Source organism: Salmo salar, chromosome ssa14 (assembly GCF_905237065.1).
Source record: "Salmo salar chromosome ssa14, Ssal_v3.1, whole genome shotgun sequence".
Lineage (NCBI taxonomy): Eukaryota > Metazoa > Chordata > Actinopteri > Salmoniformes > Salmonidae > Salmo > Salmo salar.
In genome coordinates, this window is record NC_059455.1 from 59,893,280 (window position 1) to 59,916,775 (window position 23,496).

At 46.1% G+C, this 23,496-nt stretch overlaps 1 protein-coding gene across 1 annotated transcript in view; it reads right to left on the bottom strand.

Annotated features, from left to right (window-relative positions):
- Positions 1–200: 200 nt before the first annotated feature.
- The window catches only part of LOC106570147 (protein PRRC2A-like), a 46,386-nt gene continuing 23,090 nt past the window's right edge, over positions 201–23,496 (bottom strand). The window contains 10 exon segments of the mRNA XM_045694624.1: positions 201–4,029; positions 4,453–4,675; positions 4,927–5,269; positions 15,414–15,682; positions 18,549–19,149; positions 21,538–21,636; positions 21,825–22,029; positions 22,276–22,399; positions 22,925–23,103; positions 23,105–23,163. Coding sequence (XP_045550580.1) covers positions 966–4,029; positions 4,453–4,675; positions 4,927–5,269; positions 15,414–15,682; positions 18,549–19,149; positions 21,538–21,636; positions 21,825–22,029; positions 22,276–22,399; positions 22,925–23,103; positions 23,105–23,163 — 5,166 coding nt within the window. The 3' untranslated portion in view covers positions 201–965.

Genomic DNA, 23,496 nt, shown 5'->3' on the forward strand with positions numbered 1-23,496 from the left:
GCATTGGAAAGTAATAAGAGCAGGTCAACAAAAACTCAACCACACAGCCTAGTTCTGAACAAGCAGCAAATACATTGATATTCGAGACACAATCAATGTGAGGAGTGTGGATGGGTGAGCAGTAGTACTTCAACTGGTCTACTGTGGCTGTCACAGTAATTAAACAGATCAGGAGATCAAAAACTCAGAGGGAAGTGGGGGGAGTTGTATAAAAAGGTATTTTAATGACCTGCTTTGCAGAAGAAAAAAATACACATACCTAACTGTTTCAAGGGTGGGGCGGCGGGGTGAAACAAAACTGACAAAGGAGGGGGGAAAAACAAGGTAGAGAATTTTTATTATAATCTATGGTACAATTGTTCTCGTTGAAAGAAGAACCTGAACCCCCCCACCCCCATGTGGGAAAATATAATGAAGATTACGGCCCTACCGAATACCACCCCAACCAAAAGCGTGGTAGAAATATACACAGGTAACATCAATATAAAAATCTGCCTTCTCCTGGCTAGCCAATTCCTCCAACATGTTTATCATGGCATGTCACACTGCGTACACACACTACTGCCCGTGGTTGTGTATGTCTGTTATATGTCATATTGTGCTTGTAAATGCAAACATGTTTTTTGTTGTTGTTATGTTCTCAGTCAAAAGAGGTGTGTGTTCGAAACGAACAAGGGTGTCTAATCAAACCTACATTTGGGTGGAATTCTGAAGGGTGGGGGGGACAACTGAAAAGGGGTGGAGCAGAGTGACACTACAATAACGGACGGTAGATAGCAGTTGGATGGAGAAAGAAGCGGGGGGGGGGGGTTTAACATGAGTGTGTACACTGTCTCCATAACTATGTGCTAATATGTTAAGGGATGAGAACAAATAAGAGGCAGAAGGAACAATAGATACAGAAAGGGATAAAGAAGAGGGGTGGGGCAGGGGGATGCATTTGAAATGTTTTCAGATCTTCTACTTCACTTCCTGTTTTTGGGGGAGGGCCAGTTTCCACGGCGCTCACCGCGTTGGCCCCCTCCGTTTCCAGCTCCGCCTCCTCCCCCACTGGGCGGGCCCCGCGTGCCTCTTCCTCCCCCTCCTCCCTCTCTTCCTCCAGCGTTGACCCTCCTGTTCTGTCGCTCCATACCGGGACGCTGGCTAGAGAAGCTTCTCTTGTTTGCCGCCTGCTCCTTCGCAGTCATCTCTCGCTCTCCGACCCCTCCTCCTCCCCCACCTCCACTTCCTCTTCCGGGTGGGTGATGATGGTGATGGGAGGAATAGGACTTCCCTCCTCCTCCCTCCCTCTCCCGGAACTCGGTGAAGTCACTGCTCTCGGAGGCGGTCTCCCACTCCTCATTGGCCTGGTCTGAGTTCTGGTTGGAGAAGTCAGGGGATTTGGCGCCTCCTGCTGGGTTGTGGTGATGCTGAGAGTGGGCAGGGCCAGAGCTGCCCTGGTTGTAGTGATGGTGGTGACTGTTTGCGTTAGCGCTTCCAAGATGGGCGCCGGTACTGCTGTTGTTGTTGGTAGTTGTGGTAGCAATGTGGTTAGCGTTGGGGGCAGTGCCGGTCGAGGGCACCGCTTTCTGAGCGACGTCGGTGACATCCTGAATGTAATTCTGGCAGGGCGAGGAGGGTCGTCCTCCTCCGTTGATGCGAGCGGCGTTCTCTCGCTCCTTCAGCCTGCGGAAGCGTGGTGGCTTGTCCTGTTGGTGCTGGGAGCGCCCGTGGCGACGGCGTCTTGGGGGGCGCTCAAAGCCATCCCGGGGGACGGAAGGGAAGCCACACCTGTCCGGGCCGGAGAGAGGAAGGGGCCCGCTGGAGTTGGTAGTGGGATTAGCCGTGGACTGCTGGGTCCCAACTCCTCCATTCTCCATGGAGCCCTGTGGGGCTGGAGAAGGTGCAGCAAGGATAGATTGTGGAGGGGTTGCTCCTCCCTGATTCTGAGCTTGGCTTCCGTCCACTGACTTCTCCTCCCCACTGGTTCCACGACCCGTGTCTTTGGGTGCAGACGACTGCATTGGGCCCTGCTGCTTGCGGACCGAGGCTGAGGACTTGGAGGCCCAGCCTTGAGGGTCGGCCCTGGATCCTGACCTGTGACCTCCAGCCATTCCTCCTCCGCCACTTCTATAGATGCTGCCACCTCCTCCTCCCCCGCCGCCACCCCCCCTACCCCTCCTAGAGGGCACCCCTCTGGGGGTGAACACCCGGGCCTGGGAGCCTCTGGATGGGGCGGAGCTGCCACTGGTAAAGTTATCTGTGCCGCTGCCATTCTTGGTGCTGGATTTGCGGTCTTCCTTGTCCGACTGGGCCAGGTCGCTGGCGGCACTCTCACTGCCCGTCTCCGACCCCCTCTGCCTCCTCCTCTTGGGGACCTCCTCGTATTCTGAACCCTCGCTGCGGGTCTCGCTGTGGTTACGGGCGCGCCCCGGGTTGGCTTGCGACCCTCCTCGGTTGCGCCTTGCCCCCGATGCCTCATCATTGAATTCTTGGTGGTAGCCTCCGCCAGCTCGGTAGTCTCGGCTGCTCCTGCTGCCTGCTGCCCTGCCACGGCTAACGTTGCCAACACCGGCCGTGCCCGTGTAAGTGCCCCGGTAACCCCGGCCACGCCCGTAGAACTCGCCACCTCGTCCTCGGCTGGCTCTGCTGCCACGGGCCGAGCCGCCGTGGTATGATGCGCCCCCGCCCCTCTCCAACGAGCGCTCTCTGTCCCGCCTATTGGATGGGGGGCCGGAGTACCCTGATGAGGGGGTGGGGTTGACACCGTCTTTGGGACCCTTGCCCACTCCTCCTCGTTCGTTCGCCGCTCGGTCCTTCCATCCGTTTCTGGGTTTGGGACCGGTCTGAGCCGGCTCTTCTTTACCAGACACTGCAGAGGAGCTCTGTGGGCCAGAGGATGTTTCCTGCTTGACTGATAAATTGCCTCCATCTTTGTCTTTTCCAGAGCCTCCTCCGCTGGTCTTTTCTCCTCCCTCGCCCTCCCCACCCTCTCTTTTCATCTCCTTCAGCACAGGCCTCTTGATAGGCCCTGCCCTCTTGTTGGTGTTGCTGCCACCCGATTGGCCACCGGAAGGTTTGTTGTGGTCAGACGCTGTTGGGTGATTGGATGAATCCTCCCCTCCGCGGTTGTTTCCGCCCACTCCTCTCCTGTTGTGTGAGGGGCCTCCTGCGTTGCTGCTGCCGGGCCGTGGCCCCCACTGGGTCTCAGTCTTGTGTTCCCTCCCCCCTCGCTCCCGCTGGTTGGGCTTGGGATCACGGTGGTGGTGCTGCTCCTGGCCCTGCCTTTGCTGCTGTTGGGGCTGCTGCTGGGACTGCTGAGACGTCACAGAGGACTGAGAGTGGCTGTGGCCCATCTTATCCTGCTTCATCTCTCTGCTGCTTCCTGCATCATGTCTCTGCCCGGTTCCTGTGTCAGCCTTGCGCTGAGGTGGGAGGAGATGCAGGACCGCCTTGCCGCTGCCGTCCTCCCTGGCTGAGGATGACGAGGAGGAGGATGAGCAGGAGGAGAGGGATGGCTGTTGGAGTGGGGTCGAGGGGTCACACTTCTTGGGGGCTTCGACTCCTCTCTCACCGCGGCCATTCTCGGGCTTGTGGGGGTGGAGGGGAAAGTGGGAGGGGCCTTGGTGTTGTTGATGACCATGGTGTTGTTGCTGTTGAGGGTGGTGGAGGTTGTTATTCTCCAGGGGGAAGAGGTCAGTGCGCCCATTGCGGTCGTAGTGGGGGTGGGAGACCCCCCAGATCTGTCCCTGTTGCTGGCCACCCTTGTGGCCCTGGCCCTCATCCTGGTGGCTGAAGCCTCCACCACTCCCCCTCTGCTGCTGCTGGTGTAGGGCCATGCGGGAGCCCTGGTCGGGAAAGTTGCTGTAGTTGCCCCGGCCACCCATGTAGGACTGGTGGTGGTGGGGGTGGTGGCTGCCTCCTCCCTGGCCCCCCACCAGAGTGCCCACAGGGGGTGGGGTCTGGTTGGAGGAGCCCGAAACAGAGTTGGGCTGCTGGATGGGGCCTGGCCCTCCCTCTCGCATACCACGGACTGGAGGGGTGTCACTCCTAAAATAAAAACCAGTGATTTAATAAAAACATTTATTCCATAAACCGTATACTGTACTTATAAAACTGACTGAATTCATATATTAATCTCATTTCATTTCAACTAATACCCATTTTCCTTTTCAAACAGTATTGTATGATTTGATCATTAAACGAATACTTCGGGATTGGCCCTTTATCTATTTCCAGAGTCAGATGAACTCATGGGTACCACTTTTATGTCTCTGTGTCCAGTATTAAGGAAATTAGAGGTAGTTTCACGAGCCAAAGCTAACTAGCATCTTCCTTCGAACTGCATGCAGAGATAAAAATGGTATCCACGAATTCATCAGACTCTAGTGATGTAGATAAAAGGCCTCATTGCCAAAAGTATCCCTTTAAATGATCGTGTGTGTGACATCTGACACCCCCCCTCCGTCTTACCTAGGCCCTTTGCCACTGACATCATCCTCTTCCGGTGCCTGCTTCTGTCTCAGAGGGGAGCTCAGTCCCCTGCCTTCGCTGCCCCCAGGGAACACCTCAGGCCCCCAGGCCAGTTTGGGATCCATGGGAGGTGTCCCACGGTTCGGGTGTCCCGGGTGCTGCTGCCTGTCGAAGGTGTCCGAACCAGAGCCCCCAGAATCGGAGCGCTCTCGCCCCATCATCCCTGCAACAGAAACGGGTGTCACATTAGAAAAAAAGTCATACTCAATTATAAAAAATTACAGCTGGCAACCTGGTGCCATTTCCTATAGCATATAAACGTTATTGCATTATCATAATCTCAAAATTCTAAATTTGAATCTGGTTTGCACAAATCTGCCATTGACCTGCAAATTCAGATTCTGCCCTATGGCAAGATACTAACTCCTTGATTGAATATTTCATATATCAAACCACACTACCATGAGTACCCACCTGCATGTTGCATGTTGGGCGGGTAGTAGTCCATGGGCCCTGGAGGTCGACCCTGCATGCCCCCCTGCATCATCCGGGGGTCCATGTAGGGCATCATCATCCAGCGCGGGTCAAAGTTCATGGGCAGCGGCTGGGGGCCGCGGCCCAAGGAGCCCTGTGGAGGGTACTGAAGGGACCCTGGCTGCTGCTGCTTGGGACCCTGGGTCTGTGTGGTGGCCCCCGGTGAAGGGCCCTGCTGCTGGGGGGCCTGCTGAGGCTGCTGGGGTGGGAGCAGCTGCTGGCTCTGTTGGGCTGCTTGACTGTGCTGCTGCTGCCACTGCTGCTGCTGCTTCATCAGCTGCTCCTGAAGACACCAAATGGGAGAGATGTTATAATATGCAGTGCATTCGTAAAGTGTTCAGACCCCTTCCCTTTTGACATTTTCTTACGTTACAGCCTTACTCTAAAATTGATTAAACTATAACTTTTTTCCTCATCAATCTACACACAATACACCATAATGACAAAGCAAAAACAGGTTTAGGTTTGGTTTTTAAGAAATATATATAAAAAAAAAAAAAATACCATATTTACATAAAAGTATTTATACCATTCGCTATGAGACTCGAAATTGAGCTCTGGTGCATCCTGTTTCCATTGATCATCCTTGAGAATATCTCTACAATTCATTGGTGTCCACCTGTGGTAAATTCAATTGGTTGGACATGATTTGGAAAGGCACACACCTGTCTATATAAGATCCCACAGTTGACAGTGCATGTCAGAGCCAAAACCAAGCCGAATGAATTGTCTGTAGAACTCAGAGACAGGATTATGCCAAGGCACAGATCTAGTGAAGGGTACCAAAAAACGTCTGCGGGATTCAAGTTCCCCAAGAACACAGTGGCATCCATCACTCATGAATGGAAGAAGTTTGGAACCACCAAGACTCTTCCTAGAGCTGGCCGCCCGGCCAAACTGAGAAATCTGGGGAGAAGGGCCTTGGTCAGGGAGGTGACCAAGAACCCGATGGTCACTCTGACAGAGCTCCAGAGTTCCTCTGTGGAGATGGGAGAACCTTCCAGAAGAACAGCCATCTCTGCAGCACTCCACCAATCAGGCCTTTATGGTAGAGTGGCCAGACGGAAACCCCGCGGTAGAAGGCACATGACACCCCGCATGGAGTTAACCAAAAGGCACCTAACGGACTCAGACCATGAGAAACAAGATTCTCTTGTCAGATGAAACCAAGATTGAACTCTTTGGCCTGAATGCCAAGCGTCACGTCTGGAGAAAACCAGGCACCATTTATCATCTGACCAATACCATTCCTACAGTGAAGCATGGTGGTGGCAGCATCATGCTGTGGGGATGTTTTTCAGCAGCAGGGACTGGGAGATTAGTCAGGATCGAGGGAAAGAGGAACGGAGCAAAGTACAGAGAGATCCTTGATGAAAACCTGCTCTAGAGCGCTCAGACTGGGGTGAAGGTTCACCTTCCAACAGGACAACGACCCTAAGGACATAGCCAAGACTACGCAGGAGTGACTTCGGGACAAGTCTCAATGTCCTTGAGTGGCCCAGCCAGAGCCCGGATTTGAACCCGATCGAACATCTCTGGAGAGAACTGAAAATAGCTGTGCAGTGACGCTCCCCATCTAACCTAACAGAGCTTGAGAGGATCTGCAGAGAAGAATGGGAGAAACTCCCCAAATACAGGTTCATCAAGCTTGTAGCATCATACCCAAGAAGACTCGTTGCCAAAGGTGCTTCAACAAAGTACTGAGTAAAGGGTAAGAATACTTACTTGCAAACATTTCTAAAAAACAGTTTTTGCTTTGTCATTATGGGGTATTGTGTGTAGATTGATGAGGGGAAAAAACAATTTAATCCATTTTGGAATAAGGCTGTAACGTAACAAAATGTGGAGAAAGTGAAGGGGTCTGACTGAATTCTTTCCAAATGCACTGTATGCCATTTAGCAGACGCTTTATCCAAAGCTACTTAATCATGTGTGTAGGGCTGGGCGATAAAGCATTAATTAGATTTATTTGAATGTATGTTTTAGGGCAAAATTCCAAATGCCAGAATCACATTATTTCATTTTTATCAGCGTTTATGTCCGCTTGATCTCATGTCTTTGTGGTTTCGTCTCCTTGGCTCGTTCTGTGCTGTGTGCACCTTCCCACTAAAATCACACACACACACACACACACACACACACACACACACCTTCCTCTCTGACAAGCAGTTTAAACTCGCTATTTGTATTTGAGGTTTAGTCCAACAGAAAATCGGTCATATGTACACCAAAACACATTGAGACATTTTACTGTAACAGAGGATACCCCTTTTATTGGCTCAACTAACAAAATTGACAGAGAGCAAAAACTACTCATAGAATATTGATTCTGGAAAATGAATGCTCATTTTGTTGCGCGCAGCCTTGCGGTACCGCTAGCTGGCAGCATTTTAGCCAGACGTGCTAGCTGTGTAGTCTGTCATAAATGTGCAATGAGCATAAAAATACAGATTTATGTAAGGAATTGACAACTCCTCATTCTAAGAAATAATAGCCAGGTAGGCCACTTAATTAACATCTAAACAACATGGACAGTTCAAACAGTTGGAGACGGACAGGAGGGTTCATAACTGTTCTACCTTGTTAGCTAGCAAATAGATCCAAGTTGGCTAGACTTGAAATACAAAAGATTAGCAGGCTTTTTCTGCTAGCACATGGGCTGGTGCTTGAGAGATTGTTTTGGAATCCTGTGTTCATTTTCTGTAATAAATTCCACAATTATTTTGTCATTATTAGATGTGCATGGTTTTGGTAAAATTTGTAACAAAAAAGGGGATTTTCATAGATAAGACATGGAAGCCAGATCAGTGATTATTGAAAAAAAAAAAAAAAGCAGGTTGAACTATTTTATAAAATAACTGCATTATTAGTTGGTCTTACGGTTGTGAAAGGCTTATAACTTAGCCTAGGTATAATTTTACAATCCCTGAATTCATTAGAATGCTGACTGTTTGAAATGTAGTGTATTGACTTAATTGTGCAACAAAGCTTATTTAGAGAATGAATATCCATCCATCCATCTCTCTCTATCTTGTGTTTTTTTTCAAGACAAACACCTTCCAAGTATTGAGTTGCACCCCATTTTGCCCACAGAACAGCCACAATTTGTTGGGGCATGGACTCTACAAGGTGTCAAAAGCAGTCCACTGGGATGCTGGCCCATGTTAACTCCAATGCTTGCCACAGTTGAGTCAAGTTGGCTGGATGTCCTTTGGGTGGTGGACCATTCTTGATACACACAGGAAACTGTTGAGCGTGAACAACCCAGCAGCATTGCAGTTCTTGACACAGTCAAACTGGTGCGCCTGGCACCTACTACCATACCCCGTACAAAAGGTACTTAAATCTTTTGTCTAGCCAGTTCAGCCTCAATGGCACACATACACAATCCATGATTTTAAAAAATGGTGCCGACAGAGAGGGCTGCCTTGCTTCTAGCTCTTAGGAAACTTGGCAAACACGGCGAGTTGAGTTGATGCCAAAGAGCTCCATTTTGGTCTCATCTGACAACAACACTTTCACCCAGTTGTCCTCTGAATCATTCAGATGTTCATTGGCAAACTTCAGACGGGCATGTATATGTGCTTTCTTGAGCAGGGGGACCTTGCGGGAGCGGCAGGATTTCAGTCCTTCACGGCGTAGTGTGTTACCAATTGTTTTCTTGGTGACTATGGTCCCAGCTGCCTTGAGATCATTGACAAGATCCTCCCGTGTAGTTCTGGGCTGATTCCTCACCGTTCTCATGATCATTGCAACTCCACGAGGTGAGATCTTGCATGGAACCCCAGGCCGAGGGAGATTGACAGTTCTTTTGTGTTTCTTCCATTTGCGAATAATCGCACCAACTGTTGTCACCTTCTCACCAAGCTGCTTGGCGATGGTCTTGTAGCCCATTCCAGCCTTGTGTAGGTCTACAATCTTGTCCCTGACATCCTTGGAGAGCTCTTTGGTCTTGGCCATGGTGGAGAGTTTGGAATCTGATTGATTGATTCCTTCTGTGGACAGGTGTCTTTTATACAGGTAACAAGCTGAGATTAGGAGCACTCCCTTTAAGAGTGTGCTCCTAATCTCAGCTCGTTACCTGTATAAAAGATACCTGGGAGCCAGAAATCTTTCTGATTGAGAGGGGGTCAAATACTTATTTCCCGCATTAAAATGCAAATCAATTTATAACATTTTTTACATGCATTTTTCGGATTTTTTGTTGTTGTTGTTATTCTGTCTCTCACTGTTCAAATAAACCTACCATTAAAATTATAGACTGATCATTTCTTTGTCAGTGGGCAAACGTACAAAATCAGCAGGGGATCAAATACTTTTTCCCCTCACTGTATTACTGCACTGTCGGAGCTAGAAACACAAGCATTTTGTTACACCCGCAATAACATCTGCTAAACAAGTGTAATTGACCAATACAATTTGATGTATCAAGGCTTAAAAATCCTTCTTTAACCTCTCTGGGAGCGTCCCACCCCGACAACAGCCAGTGAAATAGCAGAGCGCCAAATTCAAAACAACAAAAATCTCATAATTCAAATTTCTCACACATACAAGTATTATACACCGTTTTAACCTGATATGGATAGGGGGCAGTATTTTCACGGCCGGATGAAAAAAACGTACCCGATTTAAACTGGTTACTACCCTAGCCCAGAAAAGAGAATATGCATATTATTTGGATAGAAAACACTCTGAAGTTTCTAAAACTGTTTGAATGGTGTCTGTGAGTTTAACAGAACTCATATGGCAGGCAAAAACCTGAGAAAAAGTCAACCAGGAAGTGTAGGATCTGAGAAATGTAGTTCTTTCTATTCCCTTTCGAAACTACAGTATCTGTGCTGTTACTTTCTAAGGCTTCCATTGGCTGTCTAAAGCCTTCAGAAAGTGGATTGAGTCTTCTCCTGTCTCTGGGCAGAGTATAGGAGCTCAGTTACTGAGTGGTCTGCCTGAGGACAAAGAGATTGGATATATGCGTTCCCGCGAGCACGCAGTTTTTTCTTTTCCTCCTTGAATGAATACACTATTGTCCAGTTGGAATATTATCGCAATTTTACGTTAAAAATACCATAAAAATTGACTTTAAACAGCGTTTGACATGCTTCTAAGTACGGTAATGGAACATTTTGACTTTTTGTGTCTCAAATTGAGCTCGCGTGTTACCCTTTGGATAGTGACCTGAACGCACGAACAAAACTGAGGTATTTGGACATAACTATGGATTATTTCGAACAAAAACAACATTTGTTGTGGAAGTAGCAGTCCTGGGAGCGCATTCTGACAAAGATCAGCAAAGGTAATACAATACTTCTAATACTAATTCTGAGTTTAGGTTGCCCCGTGATGGCGAGCTATGTACTCAGAATATTGCAAAATGTGCTTTCGCCGAAAAGCTATTTTAAAATCTAACACAGCAATTGCATAAAGGAGTTCTGTATCTATAATTCTTAAAATAATTGTTATGTATTTTGTCAACGTTTATCGTGAGTAATTTAGTAAATTCACAGGAAGTTTGCGGTGGGTATGCTAGTTCTGAACATCACATGCTAATGTAAAAAGCTGGTTTTTGATATAAATATGAACTTGATTGAACAAAACATGCATGTATTGTATAACATAATGTCCTAGGAGTGTCATCTGATGAAGATCATCAAAGGTTAGTGCGGCATTTAGCTGTGGTGGCCCAGGAGTGTGAAGGTGAACGGAAAGGCTGGAGCAACGAACCGCCCTTGCTGTCTCTGCCTTGCCGGTTCCCCTCTTTCCACTGGGATTCTCTGCCTCTAACCCTTTTACAGAGGCTGAGTCACTGGCCTACTGGTGTTCTTCCATGCCGTCCATGGGAGGGGTGCGTCACTTGAGTGGGTTGAGTCACTGACGTGGTCTTCCTGTCTGGGTTGGCGCCCCCCTTGGGTTGTGCCATGGCGGAGATCGTTGTGGGCTATACTCGGCCTTGTCTTAGGACGGTAAGTTGGTGGTTGGAGACATCCCTCTAGTGGTGTGGGGGCTGTGCTTTGGCAAAGTGGGTGGGGTTATATCCTGCCTGTTTGGCCCTGTCCGGGGTATCATCGGATGGGGCCACAGTGTCTTCTGATCCCTCCTGTCTCAGCCTCCAGTATTTATGCTGCAGTAGTTTATGTGTCGGGGGCTAGGGTCAGTCTGTTACATCTGGAGTATTTCTCTTGTCTTATCCGGTGTCCTGTGTGTATTTAAATATGCTCTCTCTAATTCTCTCTTTCTCTCTTTCTGTCTTTCTCTCGGAGGACCTGAGCCCTAGGACCATGCCTCAGGACTACCTGGTATGATGACTCCTTGCTGTCCCCAGTCCACCTGGCCGTGCTGCTGCTCCAGTTTCAACTGTTCTGCCTGCGGCTATGGAACCCTGACCTGTTCACCGGACGTGCTTGTTGCACCCTCGACAACTACTATGATTATTATTATTTGACCATGCTGGTCATTTATGAACATTTTAACATTTTAACATTTTGACCATGTTCTGTTATAATATCCACCCTGCACAGCCAGAAGAGGACTGGCCACCCCTCATAGCCTGGTTCCTCTCTAGGTTTCTTCCTAGGTTTTTGGCCTTTCTAGGGAGTTTTTCCTAGGGAGTTTTTCCTAGCCACCGTGCTTCTTTCACATGCTTTGCTTGCTGTTTGGGGTTTTAGGCTGGGTTTCTGTACAGCACTTTGAGAATATCAGCTGATGTACGAAGGGCTATATAAAAATAAATTTGATTTGATTTGATTTGGTTTTGGTTTTTGTGACATATATGCTTGCTTTGAAAATGGCTGTGTGATTATTTTTGGGAGGGTACTCTCCTGACATAATCTAATGTTTTGCTTTCGTTGTAAAGTCTTTTTGAAATCGGACAATGTGGTTAGATAAAGGAGAGTCTTGTCTTTAAAATGGTGTAAAATAGTCGTATGTTTGAGAAAATTGAATTGTGGTATTTTAGTTGTTTTTGTATTTCGCGCCATGCGATCCCATTGGCAGTTGGCTAGGGGTTCACGCCTAGATGTAATAAGTTAATGATGCCACTTGTTAAATCCACTTCAAGACCGGTTAACTTCTTTGGGAAAGGGGGGCAGAATTGAGTAGCTTGGATGAAAAGCGTGCCCAAAGTAAAATGCCTGCTACTCAGGCCCAAAATCTAGAATATGCATATAATTAGTAGATTTGGATAGAAAACACTCTGAAGTTTCTAAAACTGTTTGAATGATGTCTGTGAGTATAACAGAACTCATATGGCAGGCAAAAACCTGAGAAAAAAATCCAACCAGGAAGTGGGAAATCTGAGGTTTGTAGTTTTTCAAGGGATTGCCTCTCTAATATACAGTGTCTGTGGGGTCATATTGCACTTCCTAAGGCTTCCACTAGATGTCAACAGTCTTTAGAATGTTGTTTCAGGCTTCTACTGTGAATGGGGAGAGAATAAGAGCTGATTGTATCAGGTGTCTGGAAAATTGGCATGAGCTCAATCATGCGCGTGGCCATGAGAGCGAGTTGCCTTTCCTTTCAATTCCAAAGACAAAGGAATTGTCCGGTTGGAATATTATCGAAGATTTATGATAAAAACATCCTAAAGATTGATTCTATACATCGTTTGACATGTTTCTACGAACTGTAATGTAACTATTTTGACTTTTCGTCTGGACTAAACTCGCGCGCTTAGTGAATTTGGAATGCTGGACTAAACGCACGAACAAAATGGAGGTATTTGGACATAAAGATGAACTTTATTGAACAAAACAAACATTTATTGTGGAACTGGGATTCCTGGGAGTGCATTCCGATGAAGATCATCAAAGGTAAGTGAATGTTTATAATGCTATTTCTGACTTTTGTTGACTCCACAAGATGGCGGGTATCTGTATGGCTTGTTTTGATGTCTGAGCGCTGTACTCAGATTATTGCAAAGTGTGCTTTCGCCGTAAAGCTTTTTTGAAATCTGATACAGCGGTTGCATTAAGGAGAAGTTGATCTATAATTCTGTACATAACACTTGTATCTTTTATCAAAGTTTATGATGAGTATTTCTGTAAATTGATGTGCTCATTCACTGGAGGTTTTGGAGGCAAAACATTTCTGAACATTACACGCCAGTGTAAAATGGGGTTTTTGGATATAAATATGAACTTTATCGAGCAAAACATACATGTATTGTGTAACATGAAGTCCTATGAGTGCCATCTGATGAAGATCATCAAAGGTTAGCGATTAATTTTAGCTGTATTTCTGTTTTTTTGTGATGCCTCTCCTTGCTTGGAAAATGGATGTGTGGTTTTTCTTGTCTAGGTGCTGTCCTAACATAATCTAATGGTATGCTTTTGCAGTAAAGCCTTTTTGAAATCGGACACTGTGGTTGGATTAACCTCTATGGGCTAGGTGGGACGCTTGCGTAACAGCCACTGCCAGCCTGTGGCGCGATTTTCAATTTTTAACCTGTTAGGGCTAGGGGGCAGTATTGACACGGCTGGATAAAAAACATACCCGATTTAATCTGGTTACCACTCCTACCCAGTAACTAGAATATGCATATACTTATTACATATGGATAGAAAACACCCTAAATTTTCTAAAACTGTTTGAATGGTGTCTGTGAGTATAACAGAACTCAAATGGCAGGTCAAAACCTGAGAGATTCCTTTACAGGAAGTGGCCTGTCTGACCATTTGTTGAACTTCTTTTCCATCTCTATCATTTACTAAGGATCTCTGCTCTAACGTGACACTTCCCACGTCGTCCATAGGCGCTCAGAGCCCGGGAAAAAACAGAATGTCGTCATTCCAGCCCCAGGCTGAAACACATTATCGCCTTTCTCAAATGGCCGATCAAGGGACACTGGGCTTATGCGCGTGACCCCGACCGCCCCGCCTTTGGGATTTTTTTCCTCTGTTTGCCGAAAAAGGAGATTCCCTGTCGGAATATTATCGCTTTTCTATGAGAAAAATGTCGTAAAAATTGATTTTAAACAGCGGTTGACATGCTTCGAAGTACGGTAATGGAATATTTTGAATTTTATTGTCACGAATTGCGCCATGCGCGCGACACTTCTTTACTATTTCGGATAGTGTCTGGAACGCACGAACAAAACGCCGCTATTCGGATATAACGATGGATTATTTTGGACCAAACCAACAATTGTTATTGAAGTAGCAGTCCTGGGTGTGCATTCTGGCGAAGACAACAAAAGGTAATCAAACTTTTATAAAAGTAAATATGATTATGGTGAGTGCTAAACTTGCCGGGTGTCTAAATAGCGAGCCCGTGATGCCTGGGCTATGTACTTAGAATATTGCAAAATGTGCTTTCACCAAAAAGCTATTTTAAAATCGGACATATCGAGTGCATAGAGGAGGTCTGTATCTATAATTCTTAAAATAATTGTTATGCTTTTTGTGAACGTTTATCGTGAGTAATTTAGTAAAATGTTAGCGAATTTCCCGGAAGTTTGCGGGGGGTATGCTAGTTCTGAACGTCACATGCTAATGTAAAAAGCTGGTTTTTGATATAAATATGAACTTGATTGAACAAAACAGGCATGTATTGTATAACATAATGTCCTAGGGTTGTCATCTGATGAAGATCATCAAAGGTGAGTGCTGCATTTAGCTGTCTTCTGGGTTTTGGTGAAATTATATGCTGGCTTGAAAAATGGGTGTCTGATTATTTCTGGCTTGGTACTCTGCTGACATAATCTAATGTTTTGCTTTCGTTGTAAAGCCTTTTTGAAATCGGACAGTGTGGTTAGATTAACGAGAGTCTTGTCTTTAAATGGCTGTAAAATAGTCATATGTTTGAGAAATTGAAGTAATAGGATTTTTAAGGTTTTGAAAATCGCGCCACAGGCTGGCAGTGGCTGTTACGTAGGTGGGACGCACCTAGCCCATATAGGTTAACGAGAAGTCTATCTTTAAGGGATTCTATATTATCATTTAAACAATATTAAAAAACGGCAGTTGAAAATATTTTTCAACCCACTAAATCAAAATGCTGCACTAAAATCTAGAAATTGTATACCCAAAAACTTGCCATCATCCACAGCACCAAGCCATTATCAATCATGTCAACCAATGCAGCGGTAGAATGTTTTTTGCGATAAGTATGCTGATTGGCTGTGATGAAATCATTATTTTCCATGTACTTGCTTATTTGTTTACTCACAATACCCTCTAATATCTTACTGATTGAAGGGAGTAGACTGATTGGTTAACTATTAGCAGACATAAGGAATTTGTTGTCTTGGGATTGGACACACCTCAGCATGCTTCCATACATTTGGATATTGACCGTTTTCCAGTGACCAATTAAATATATATTTCAGAGGAGCTGCAATTGGGGAGCAGCATAGCGAAGAGAAATATTGTCCATAAGATCATTACCCATAGATTTACCATTGGGTAATGACTTCAATAGGTTATTAGACTGACCTGTTGCTGTCTCTGGAAGCGGGGAGGCAGGGACTTCTGGTACTTGGAGTAGCCCTGTCCGGGGGGTCCGCTGGCTTGGCGACTTGCCCCTCCTCCCATGCTTTCTACCTTCACTGGGTCTACCACTCCCCCACCACCTCCTCCTACTCCTCCTCCGCTGCGGACGTGAGCACTACCTTGGATCTCCTCCTTCCCTTCCCCAGGCACCAGGACCTCCAGAGGGGGCTGCTGCAGCTGGGCAGTGGGGGGCTGGGGACACACCTGGGCATCTGGATGGAGGAAGGGGAGAGAATATAGGAATGATATGCCACTGGTTGTTGGAAGAGGTAAGCAGATGTGAATAATACCAAGTCATGTGCTATACAATTAAGGAAGGTCAGTAAAGGTACTATTGTGAACTTAAGACGTGATAAAACAACAACTTCAAAGATGAACAACCGCTTGGCGAAACACATACAAGCCTTTTGTCGACTGGCCCAAACATACCTTTTTAGAGATACCCACATCAAACGGCTAACCAAGTTAAACTACGTAGACAACACCAGAATGCTGGGTCAAAACTAGGGCTGTTACAGTGACCGTATTACCACCACACTGGCAGTCACAAGTCATGACCACAGTCAAATTCCATGTGACCATTTAGTCATAGTAAATAGCATTCTCAAAAACTGCTCTCTGATGCCGCTATAGGCTAGGCCTACTATATTTATTTCTCAACTATCCTAATATTAAGCACACTGCTTCGCTTTACAACCAGAGTAGCCTACCTGGCCTGGCATGAAAATGAACTGCGGAAAAAGCGTCCTCCATTTGCTATTTAAGTGCATACGGATGACATGCATTTTTCCCCCCTGCCCGTGACCGACAGGTGTATGATAATGGCCCATTCTAAATCAAAACAAATTTCACACATACAGTACCAGTCAAAAGTTTGGACACTCATTCCAGTTTTTTTCTATATTTTACTATTTTCTACATTGTAGAATAATAGTTAAGACATCAAAGCTATGAAATAACACATATGGAATCATGTACTAACCAAAGAAAGTGTTAAACAAATCTAAATATAATTTAAATTTTTTCATAATCGGTAAAATCGGCCTTTTTGGACGCCGATTATGTCCGATTACATTGCAATCCACGAGGAGACTGCGTGGCAGCCTGACCACCTGTTACGCGAGTACAACATCAAAAGGACCTTGTGGCTGCAAGGAGCCAAGGTAAGTTGCTAGCTAGCATTAAACGTATCTTATAAAAAACTATCAATCTTCACATAATCACTAGTTAACTACACATGGTTGATGATATTACTAAGTTAACTAGCTTGTCCTACATTGCATATAATCAATGCGGTGCCTGTTAATTTATCATCGAATCACAGCCTACTTCAACTTAGCCAAACGGGTGACTTAACAAATGCGCCTTCGCGAAAAAAGCACAATCGTTCCACAAATGTACCTAACCATAAACATCAATGCCTTTCTTAAAATCAACACACAGAAGTATATTTCCTTAAACCTGCATATTTAGTTAAAATAAATTCACTTCACTTCTCTTGCGTTCAGTGCAAGCAGGGTCAGGGTATATGCAGCAGTTTGGGTCGCCTGGCTTGTTGCGAACTGTGTGAAGACCATTTCCTCCCAACAAAGACCGTAATAAATTTGCCCGAATTTTACATAATTTTGACATAACTTTGAAGGTTGTGCAATGTGACAGCAATATTTAGACTTAGGGATGCCACCCGTTCGATAAAATACGTTAACTAGCTTGTCCTACGGTTATGTAGTTCACTGAAAGAATAAACTTTTTGTTTTCGAAATGATGGTTTCCGGATTTGACCATAATAACGACCAAAGACTCGAATTTCTGTGTGTTTATTATATTATAATTAAGTCTATGATTTGATATTTTATAGAACAATCTGTCTGAGTGGTGGTAGGCAGCAGCAGGTTCGTAAGCATTGATTCAAACAGCACTTTACTGCGTTTGCCAGCAGCTCTCAGCAATGCTTGAGGCCCAGCGCTGTTTATGACTTCAAGCCTATCAACTCCCGAGATTAGGCTGGCAATACTAAAGTGCCTATAAGAATATCTAATAGTCAAAGGTATATGAAATACAAATGGTATAGAGAGAAATAGTCCTATAATAACTACAACCTAAAACTTCTTAACTGGGAATATTGAAGACTCATGTTAAAAGGAACCACCAGCATTCATATGTTCTCATGTTCTGAGCAAGGAACTTAAATGTTAGCTTTTTAACATGGCACATATTGCACTTTTACTTTCTCCTCCAAAACTGTGTTTTTGCATTATTTAAACCAAACTGAACTTGTTCCTTATTTATTTGAGACTAAATTGATTTGATTTATGTATTATATTAAAATAAAAGTGTTCATTCAGTATTGTTGTAATTGTTATTATTGTAAAAAAAATCGGCATCAGCTTTTTTCAGTACTCCAATAATCGGTATCTGTATTGAAACATCATAAATCCGTCGACCTCTAGTGTGTGCAGCCTGCGCAAGCAACAGAGCAGAGCTCATGGCGTTGAAGGGACTTTTTTCAAATCATCATTAGAGTTGCATCATGCAGCCATAAAATGTATAAAAAAATCTAAACATAATAAATAACACAATTAATCATTTAGGAGGACCTGTTTCATTTAGGAGGACCTGTTTCATTTAAATATATCTTCTATTTTATTCAGCTATGTTCAATTGTATTCTTCCTACTGTAATATAATGCCACGGGAATTATAAGCAAATCTTGTCTGCAAACTACTGTAGCCCACAGCCATATGGCAGAGCCAGATCAGGGCCTAACATAAGAACGACTCATAATATGTTCTTCTGAAGTAGGCTATATTTTCTTAATATCATGTTTCTTTAGGCATGCCCAAAATAAATAACAGATTTATTGTGATGTGTAGGCTTTATTAAATGGATTTATTAAGACTTTAAAATGTAGATGTTCCAAAGCGCCGCATCACTGGCTTGTAGGCTGTGCATGGAAGCCAGGAGATGCTAAACATTTTTATGTTAATTCATGGTAAATTACCTTGCAACCTGCAGTTATTTGTATGACAATCACCTGCTGACAATTTTATGACCGTCATAGCTCTTGTCAAAACTCACCAGCATTGGAGTCATAGCTGCTATTGCTATTGGCCCTCTGTCTGTCGGTGGGACTGGGCCCTGGCACTAGGTCCCTGGTAACAGCCTGGGCAGCCAGGGGGGGCTCCTCAAGGTCCACGCAGGGGGACGGGGGCTGGCTGATGTTGGGGGAGGAGGCTGAGGCCGACAGGGAAGGGCTGGGGCTTCCGGCCGTGGTGGAGTTGCCGTCCAGACTGGGGGGCTTGGAGCCTCCGCTGCTCCCACCACCACCTTGCTGGGCCTTCTCATCCAGCCTCTTCAGCTTCTCAGCGCAGGCCGCACGCCGCTCTTCCTCCATCCTTCGCTCCTCCTCCTCGCGGCGCCGGCGGGCGCGTTCAACAGCGGCCGAGATCTCCGAGGAGGACTGCTTCCTGCGCTGGCGCCATGTCTCCTCTTCATCTTCGCCGGGGGGCGGGGCCAGCAGGCCAGTCGTCTGAGGTGGAGGGGTGGGGCCTCCGGGGACGGGGGAAGTAGCCTGCTGCTGTTGGAGCTGTGAGGAGGGGGCGGCCTTCCCGGGGGCCAGGGAGGCAGAGACAGTTTCAGGGGCTACCACCGGGCTGGACTGATTAGGGGAGTTGCGGTCCTGGGTAAGGAGAGATTGAATGAGGACACACATGACAACAAACTCTGCTGCAATATGAGAAAAAAAAACTTTCCTAGGATGGTATGAATAACTCAAATAACTGATCTGCAAAAAAGTGTGTGAAAATGCTGTCCGGCTACACACGGTGCACAAAACATTAAAAACATCACCTAATATTGCGTTGTACCCCCTTTTACCCTCAGAACACTCAATTAGTCTGGGCATGGACTCTACAAGGTGTTGAAAGCGTTCCACAGGGATGCTCGCCCATGTTGACTCCAATGATTCAAACAGTTGTGTCAAGTTGTCTGGATGTCCTTTGGGTGGTGGACTATTCTTGATACACACACAGCAGCGTTTCAGCTCTTGACACAAAATCGGTGCACCTGGCATCTACTACCATACCCTGTTCAAAGGCACTTAAATCTTTTGTCTTGCCCATTTACTCTCTGAATGGCGCACACACACAATCCATGTCTCATACACGATGGTCTCAAGGCTTAAAAATCCTTTAATTAACAAGTCTCCTCTCCATCTACAGCGCATTCAGAAAGTATTCAGACCCCTTGACTTTGTCCACATTTTGTTACATTACAGCCTTATTCTAAAATAGATTAAATAAATTGTTGTCCTCAATCTACATACAATAACCCACAATGACAAAGCGAAAACAGGATTTTAGAATTTTTTGCTGACGTATTGAAGATAAAAAAAAACAGATACAGATATTTACATTAGTATTCCCTTTGCTATGAGACTCGAAATTGAGCTCAGGTGCATCCTGTTTCCGTTGATCATCCTTGAGAGGCTTCTACAACTTGATTGGAGTCCACATGTGGTAAATTCTATTGGCTGGACATCATTTGGAAAGGCACACACCTGTCTATATAAAAAAGGTCCCACATTTGACGGTGCATGTCAGAGCAAAAACCAAGCCATGAGGTCGAAGGCATTATACGCAGAGCTCCGAGACATGATTGTGTCGAGGCACAGATCTGGGGAAGGGTACCAAAACAATTCTGCAGCATTGAAGGTCCCCAAGAACACAGTGGCCTCCATCATTCTTAAATGGAAGAAGTTTGGAACCACCAAGACTCTTCCTACAGCTGGCCGCCTGGCCAAACTGAGCAGGGGAAATCTGAGGTTTGTAGTTTTTCAAGGGATTGCCTCTAATATACAGTGTCTGTGGGGTCATATTGCACTTCCTAAGGCTTCCACAGGGAGGTGACCAAGATCCCGATGGTCACTCTGACAGAGCTCCTCTATAGAGTTGGGAGAACCTTCCAGAAGGACAAACATCTCTGCAACACTACACTAATCAGGCCTTTATGGTAGAGTGGCCAGACGGAAACCACTACTCAGTTAAAGGCACATGACAGCCTATTTGGAGTTTGCCAAAAGACACCTAAAGGACTCTCAGACCATGAGAAACAAGATTCTCTGGTCTGAATTAACTAAGACAGAACTCTTTGGCCTGAATGCCAAGCGTCACATCCGGGGAAAACCAGGCACCAACCCTACGGTGAAGCATGGTGGTGGTGGAAGCATCCTGCTGTGGGGATGTTTTTCAGAGGCAGGGACTGGGAGACTAGTCAGGATCAAGGGAAAGATGAACGGAGCAAAGTACAGCGAGATCCTTGATGAAAACCAGCTCCAGAGCGCTCAGGACCTCAGACTGTGTTCACCTTCCAACAAGACAATGACCCTAAGCACACAGCCAAGACAATGCAGGAGTGGCTTCGGGACACGTCTCTGAATGTCCTTGAGTGGTCCAGCCAGAGCCCGGACTTGAAACCAATCGAACATCTCTGGAGAGACCTGAAAATAGCTGTGCAGCGACGCTATCCATCCAACCTGACAGAGCTTGAGAGGATCTGCAGAGAATGGGAGAAACTCCCCAAATACAGGTGTGCCAAGCTTGTAGCGTCATACCCAAGAAGACTCAAGGCTGTAATCTCTGCCAAAGATGTTTCAACAAAATACTTAGTAAGGGTCTGAATAATTATGTAAATGTCATTTCAGTTTTTTTTTTAAATACATTTGCAAAAATGTTGCATTGTCTTCATGGGGTATTGTGTGTAGATTGATGAGGGGAAAAAACAATTTAATACATTTTAGAATAACGCTGTAACATACCAAAATGTGGAAAAAGTCAGGGGTCTGAATACTTTCTGAACGCACTCACTGATTGAAGTGGATTTAACAAGTGACATCAATAAGGGATCATCGCTTTCACCTGCATTCACCTAGTTGGTCATGGAAAGAGCAGGTGTTCCTAATGTTTTGTACACACACTCTCGCATATATATATATATATATATATATATATATAACACACACACACACACACACACACGAGGCCCTCTCTCTCCCCAGGTAGGCAGATACCTGTCGGTAGTAGGAGTAAGGCCCCTGTCCCTGGTGGAGGAGAGGCCCTGGTGGGGGGGAGGGCTGCTCCCGGGACCCACCCAGTCCAGGCCTACGCCCCTGTAGTGTACAGGCAGCCACAGGTTACAGTTAGCCAGATGCATCTAGTTACCTACTACGCTAAATACGCTAATATCCATGTCCTCAAAGCAATCCTGCTTTTTACTATAAAATGGTCACTGTTCACTTGCACTAGCCCTGAGATGCCTTTGAAAGTCCACTAGACTAGCCCTTGCCGAGGGTCGTACCTGGTAGGTGGCATGGGCACCTTGGCTCCCCCAGCCGCACTTGCCCCCCTCCTCGGCCCATCCTGGCTTGCTGGAGGGGGGTGGGGGGCCGTCGTGGTCGGCATTGGAGGGAGGGGTGCGGCGGGTGTCCCTGTCCACTCCGCTGTCAGAGACTCGGGAGCGCTGGACCACCTGAGGGGGACCTTCCTGAGACCTTTGCATCTCCCTGGGGAAGGAAAGAAGAGACGACACGTTTGTCACGTCAAAAGCAATCCCACATTCAACAACCATTTCAAGAATTCATTACATTCTAGCTCCGTCATTTATTAATTCAGAAACAATTTATGTGAGCGTATGGGTCTTCTTGGCAGAAAGGAGGATTGCTAGCACAGCACAAATAGTTTTAAACGTTTAAACTGTATTTTCCACACCATGTCAATCTGTTATGTTGGGCAGATACTGTGGGACATACCGTGAGCCGTTCTTGCTCTCGCTTCTTTCACTCCTCTCGGGTCTATCGTTCCTCTCCTCATCTTCCTCTCCTTCATCATCGCTGAACTTCAACTTGGCCGAGTAGTCGATCTCCTCGTGTGCCCCTGTTTGACAGACTCAACGGTTCAGAGGGGAAGCACAATGGACATGTGGAACGCATTTGCACCGTTGCCATCCTCGACCATTATACACAGTCACACACGCTATGAGGGAGACTTGAAACAATGCATGCTTCTCATCTCTCCCTCCCCCACTTGGATAAACCTGATGTCTCCCCTCCCCCACACAAAGCACTACTGGACCCATGAGATGAGATGATGCAGTCAAATGTGATACCCGCTGTGTTTCTCCATGTATTAGCAAACTCCCACCATATCAGCATCATACAATTGATATGATAGAGAGTGAATGTCGCTCGGATTCTAAAATAATGAAGGTGGCTTCCTTGTAATACTTTCAGGCTATCCAGTCAATTGTCCCACGTTGTTTAAGGTTCTCATATCAATTTAACAGTGTACAGGTCTCTACTCTTAATGTGATGACTTTTTACACTTGCCACTGCTTTCTGAGCAGTATACTCTACCAATAATTCCAAGTGTTCATGAGTCCTGACGTCTCCTCTCTCTCACCTGCCCAGCCCTCGTCTCCGTCCTGGTGGTCCAGTTCATCTAGCTCCTTCAGGTCATCCTGCTTCAGAATGGAGGGTCGCTTCACCATCTCTCCTCCCCCACCACGGGGACCGCCCTGGGGACGCCCGCGGCCGTCCTGACCCTGCTGGCGAAACCTGGGAGGGGCCTCACCAGGAGGGGTACCTGTAGGGCCCCTGGGGGCCGTAGGGAGGCGGGAAGGGCAGGAAGGGAGGGTACATCTGAGAGAGAGAGACACACAGAAAGAGAGAGGGTAGAAGACATTTAGAGACCCTGAGATGCACAAAAGCAGAGATTGACAGTACACTAATGCTAGACTGGTGGGTAACAGGGTGAGAGCCAATCTGTGCGCACACCTCTAACAGTGAGATGTTCTAACACAGTTTCTGTGCCACCGTTTGTCTATCCCCTTGAAAATATTCGCCAAATGGATGGAAACATACAGTGCATTCGGAAAGCATTCAGACGCCTTAACAAAATTTTGAAAAAGTCACGTTACAGCCTTCCTCTAAAATGGATGAAATAAAAACATTTCCTCAATCTAGACACAATAC